General features: G+C 36.9%; 1 protein-coding gene across 2 annotated transcripts; it reads right to left on the bottom strand.

Moving 5' to 3' along the window:
- LOC307163751 (uncharacterized protein) lies at positions 1-1,884 on the bottom strand. Of its 2 annotated transcripts, XM_079879979.1 has the most exons (4): positions 1,762-1,884; positions 1,311-1,655; positions 902-946; positions 1-776 (listed from the first exon to the last, which is right to left on the bottom strand). In XM_079879979.1, the coding sequence occupies exons 1-4, from the start codon at positions 1,823-1,825 to the stop codon at positions 604-606; spliced, it is 627 nt and encodes a 208-aa protein (XP_079736105.1). In that variant the 5' UTR covers positions 1,826-1,884; the 3' UTR covers positions 1-603. The 2 variants fall into 2 exon arrangements, with proteins under 2 accessions (XP_079736105.1, XP_079736106.1); XM_079879980.1 differs by lacking the exon at positions 902-946.
- Positions 1,885-6,028: the final 4,144 nt, after the last annotated feature.

The raw sequence follows: 6,028 nt of genomic DNA on the forward strand, positions 1-6,028 counted from the left end.
GCTGTTTATTTGATCACATCTCTCAGTAATACATTTATCATTGAAGACAACTGTTGACATTTTTATTTAATGATGAATTATGTGCCATAAAATAGTTTACATTTATATTTTCTCTTGAAAACAGATTTAAAGCTCATAAATAAATATATAATGTCTAAAGATATACAACATAATGATATTTAAGTATGTTTGCTGTTCTTTTTGAGCTCACTCTTTAAATGTAAAAACTGCAGTTATGTAAATCATACCACTTGAACGCTAAACTTTGAATATTGGTTATATATGCTGAACTAATAAACATTGCATTAAAGAAGTGATTTGATATTTAACTGAATATTATTGTCAAGCACAAATAAACACACAAACCTGAATAATCACCACACCATTAATGACTGGTTTGCTGTTTATAAAACTGGCTGGTTTACCACATCATTTCAGTTTCTCTGAAGTGGAAGTGAAATCAGGCCAACAGGAAAAGACATCTGAGGCACAATTTGCTGTTTTAATATGTGACAACTATAGCAGAGCTTATATAACTGGCAATGCGAAGCTCAGGGACAGGCTTATATTGAGTTAGATTGTAAAATAAAGCAGAAATAGATGTCATTCAGCTGATCTTTGGTCCATCAGAGCTCCATGTTTCGATGCTTTCAAGCCTTTCTGCCAACCGCGATGGTAAATGATTCCTCCTGCGACGATTGTAGTCAGAAAAAACACAAACACAGCCAGTCCAACACCACCGAACATCAACACACGCTCCGTCACCGTCACCTCGTCTACAGAGACAGAAGAGTTATTCACTTTCATATACACAGACAGTATTAACTCATAACTTAGATTTAGTGCCGGATCTCCAGTCACTCTGAAAAATGAACATCTAAGATAACGATCAACATGTTACCTGTGATGTCAACAACGTCTTTTGGCTCTTTTGTTACAAAAATACCTGTAAAAATTATCAGTTTATCAAACAAACACACAAAAAAACTTGTTAGTTGTAAGTTGTATGGTAAAGTGGGTTAATAAGAGCTTCTGTCCCAGAGTGTCGGCCCAGATCCGGCACGTGTGGAATCCATGTGTACCAGATCTGAGACGACACTATGATGCTGTCTGGAGTAGTTATTAACTTTAAGTTGTCCTTTGTGTAATATAAATGGTGCATAATGACATATCAGGGCCTTTAGCATTTTTCAATTCAAGAAAAAAAATGTATACTAAAAAATATAATAACATACTTAAAAAAATGTAAATCTAAAATGGTAAGATTTTAATTACCCATAATTATGATGAGAAAAACTGAAATCTGTTACCTTCAATCTCCAGTCTGATGGGTTTGTCGAAGTGCATCTCTGGAGCGTCAGAGTTTGTTCCACAGAAATAAAGTCCTGAATCTGATTCTGTTACTCCAGAAATAGTTAAAGAGACTCCGGTGACCCAACTGTCTGCTGTTATTTCCAGACGAGTTCGGTTCTGATTGTATTTGATCTGGAGTCTTCTCCCGGTTTTGTCTTTCTTCGCAGAAATCAGCATATTGAGTTGTTCAGAATTGAGGTGAAACCAGGCGACTTCATATCGGCCTATCATGCTGCAGTTCAGAATGATGTTTTCTCCCATCCGAACCCTTAACACATCAGAAGATCCTCCAGCTGACAAATCTGGAGAGACATTGATAAACACACATTCTTTTAGACTATGTTTATGGCTATTGTATTTGAGGTTGATATGTTAATTTCATGAATGTTTGAAAATTAATATAATTACCACTGGATGTGATTTGCATAATCCAACAAGAAAATACACAGAAGAAGAAAAATACTTTCTCCATTGTGTCTGTCGCTCGTAAAGGTGTCGATCAAACTAAGGTAAGCTCAATGCAGAGACACTGAAACCACAGTTTCCACTTCCTTTACAGAGAAATATAATGCACTGTATTATATAGTCTCAACTCAGAGAGTGTTTCATCCTCACTTTTATTTATTTATTGCATTAAACCTCTATATAATGTAAATCCCCATGATAACCTGATGTAGTTTATACTGGATGTGGTATATTAGCTTAGATACACAGCCAACAAAACTTGGCTAAGTGCCCTTACGAAAAAGAAGTTTATTCAAGTGTGCTATTAGTATACTTCTTTTAAACTAAAAATAAGAAAGTGTACTTTCAGTCTACTTTTTATATACTTCTCAGAAATATACTTTATGTACTGAAATAAACTTCAAATTCCACTTAGGCCTAAGTATACTTGACTTATACTGACAGAAATGTCTAAGGGACCGTTCGTTATTTATGGAAGGGGCCACCGGAGGAAAATAGGGGAGGGTCATGTCTTTTTATTCTTTGTTGAGGGGAGGGTCATCCAACTTTTTTTAGTCTAGGGGGAGGGTCATGTAGGTTTTTTTTACATGTAGCTCTCGCGGTCTCGGCCCCCCATCGCTATCAGATGGGTCTGACCCAAGCGGCAACCTCCCCGTCTCTCTCTTGAAACCAACACGGAAGTGAGTTAAACTGCAATTCATTAACTGGCCGCTTGGCCTGGCTGCAGAAGTGAGTCAAATCTGTATCTCCCCCATGTTAAAATTACCAACTTTACAGCAGAAAAAAACATGTTTACAGCCTGGATCTCTATGTGGCTTTGGTCTATACAGCTAATTTTGCCCTTCATAACAACTGTGAGGGGGGTGAATTATTTTATAACTCGTCCGTTTAGTTGATTAATATTTAAATTTAAGGGTGTGGCTAGTGGCCACTTGAGTGACAGATGGATTGCCGCTGTCAGTGCTAGCCGTTTGTCTGCTGTTACTAGCCGTCACTTCACCTCATCAAATGTTAGCTGCTGAACTTGCCATCTCTGCAGTGTTTGTGCTTTTTTTTCGGGATTATTTCATACAATTTAATACTTGGGTACAAAGCCCAAGTCTTTGGATTCCGTCGTTATCGTTCGAGAGAACAACCAGCGCTGTATTTCAGTTGTTTTCCTCTGTGAACCTGCACTAATGATGTCTGACAATTTCGTTGCTTTTTGGAGTTTTCAAATTTAAAACGTCAATAAATGCTCGTTCGTTCTGCTCTCACGGAACAGATGGATTATAATATGCTTATGTACCGTCAGATGAAATCATGCAGGCGTCGGCGCTTTCTCCGTCCATGCAATAAATGCACATGAATGAGCGCGGATTTTCTAGCGCATTTACTTGCACTTCAAAGGTAATATATCTATGGTTTAACCCATTTGAGAGACGGCCAAAATCAGAATTTAAAATGGACTGAATAAGTTCTCTACGAACTTGAGCGATGCCGCGCTGATGGACAATGAAAGAGTGACGGACATGTATGCACATAAATCACTGTCACACACAAACCCTCTCGAAGTAATACACAGTCTAACTTGTAGCCATGTCTTTTAACTATTATAATATTTCGAAGGGCAAAAACAGGAACTTTTAATTTGGCTTTACATCATCAGCTAACTCGATCACGTCGAGCTAGCTGATTTCAGATAGCCAGGCTCCTCAGCTCCACTCACGCCCCGCCTGTTTGCCTATTTTCTGTTATCCGGGAGTGACGCAAGGCCAAGATGGCGACGGCCGGCTCCGCCCACTTTAGGCTTCAAAAATGCTCTTCAGAAACCTACGGGTGACGTCACGGACACTACGTCCATATTTTTTTACAGTCTATGGTCTGACCCAACAAAAATCCAGTTTGGCGCTGTTTGACAGTGCGCGCGCGTGCATCATGTCAGAACAGAACGCCAATGAAATGTTTACCCGGCAAATCTTTAAAGCACGAGCAAATAATGAACTTTTATGATTGCGAATATAAAGTGCAGTGTCCTGTGAGTGTAACTCTACCGCTGCATTAACATGTGATGTGAATGTACGTCGAGTTTTACAGTATTGGGACTGAGGCGCCAGAACTGCAGCTGATAGAATGTGCGCTGTAGCGCGATACTACCATATTTTAGTTTCCATTCTTATTTTGTTTCCACAATAATGTTAGGGAGTAAATCTACTGAAAATTGCCACCATAACAGTGGAGTGTGATGTGTAAGATGTAGGGCTACCACATCTTTAAATTACTAAGGTAGGCTACATAATAAAATACGTAGACCTAGACCAAAAAAATAGTTGAGGATAAATTCGTTAAAATTTGGCAATTCCAGCGTTATGGACGTGACATTTGCAGTCAAAACTTGAAATATAAATTCTCAGAAAATGCATTTAATACCAATATATTGAAACGTCTGTTTATATCATACTCCCTTAATAAAGGAGTCAAGACATTAGAAAAATATCAGTCTACACATGCGTTTTATATTTAATATGAGGGAAATACACATGTGACGTGACACAAAAAATCTTTAACTTTTAGGTGGCAAAATATTTTTTAGTAATTCTATGAATTACACTGCGCAAACCAAAAGTAATATACCCAGCGGATGAAGAGGGGTCGGCCTCCACAGAACATAAAATTTTTTTTTTTTTTTTTTTCGTGTTCGCTTTTATGAGGAAAAAAACAATGTTATGGACGTGACAGTTCTCCGTTACGGTCATGACCGCTCTGAGAGCGACTTTAAAACTTTCACAGAGACCTCAAAGCACAAAGCCTTTCTTTAAAGTGAATTTCGTTTTTTTATTAATTGTATCTGAATTTTAATCAATGTTTCATCAACCAATTGCCTGGATTTAAGTAAATATAGTAGAAAATAGATAATCATGACACGGAGGCGCCGGCGAGTGAACTGGAGCTGGTCTCATAAATGAACCGAAACTCAGCGCAAGGTACTTGCCCCACAGACCTGAGAAATATATAGAAAGCTTGAAATGTCTACTTTTAAACAGAACAATTCAAAACGAAAGAAAACAGACTGCTCTCTACTTAATCCGTATGAAATGTGCATTTCTCTCTGGCGCGTTCACTACTGCGAAGATCGCGAGTCAGCATCGTTCTTCATCTTTGCAGTCTACACAGAAAACACTTGTTTATTAATAAACAATTCATAATCATTACTTTTGCCGGTTCTTTGTGACAGCTTTTTGATGCTTTATTGGCAGCGCCACCCACACGTTGAACACGTCACACCGCATCAGCACCGAAAACAAGATTTTTTTCAAATCTAAAATCAAAAATCGTGATACGAACCGAATCGTAGGTTTGGTCTATCGTTACAGCCCTAGTAAGATGAGAAAGCAGGAGTTTATGGTTGTAAAAAAACAATGGCTATATGGACATCTTTGCCAAGCGCAAACCAGAAGTAGGCTAATCAATAATTTATCGGGGAGGGTCATGCCTTTTTTCACAATCATTTTGGAGGGTCATAGAAAAAATTATTGCTGGCGAAGGGAGGGTCATGTATTTTTTTACTACAGATCTCAAAACTCCTCCGGTGGCCCCTTAAATAAAAAACGAACAGTCCCTAAGTATATTTGGCCTATACTTGTTGATCGAGATATACTTAAAAGTATAATTAAGTATTCTAAGTATTCTTGGCTTGTACATGTGTTTACTATTTTGATTGAGTAGCTTATTAAATACTTTTTTTAAATTATAATATTACACATAAACTAAGATGTTCAGCTTTATATAGCAACAAACTTTCGGGTGGAATAGCTTATAGAGTAAATAAAATAAGCATGGGAAATAAGTTTATTCAAGTGTTCTATTAGTATATTTCTTTTCAACTAAAAAGAAGAAAGCATACTTACAGTCTACATTTTATATACTTCTCAAAAATATACTTCATGTACTTCTCAAAAATATACTTAATTACACTTAAGTGTACTTGACTTGTACTGAGAGAAAAGTCCAAGTATATTTTGCCAGTACTTGTACTCAATCTTTTGATCGAGATATACTTAAAAGTTTCATTATTCAAAGTATACCTGGCTTGTAGTTGTGTTAACTCTTTTGATTGAGTAGCCTATTAAATATACTTTTTTTACATTGTTTTTCATATACAGTCTTATGAAACTTTGTTTGAAAATATTGATTAAAATATTGATATAAAACAGATATGTTTCTAATTCTG

The sequence above is a fragment of the Squalius cephalus genome (assembly GCF_949319135.1).
Source record: "Squalius cephalus genome assembly, chromosome: 8".
Classification (NCBI taxonomy): domain Eukaryota; kingdom Metazoa; phylum Chordata; class Actinopteri; order Cypriniformes; family Leuciscidae; genus Squalius; species Squalius cephalus.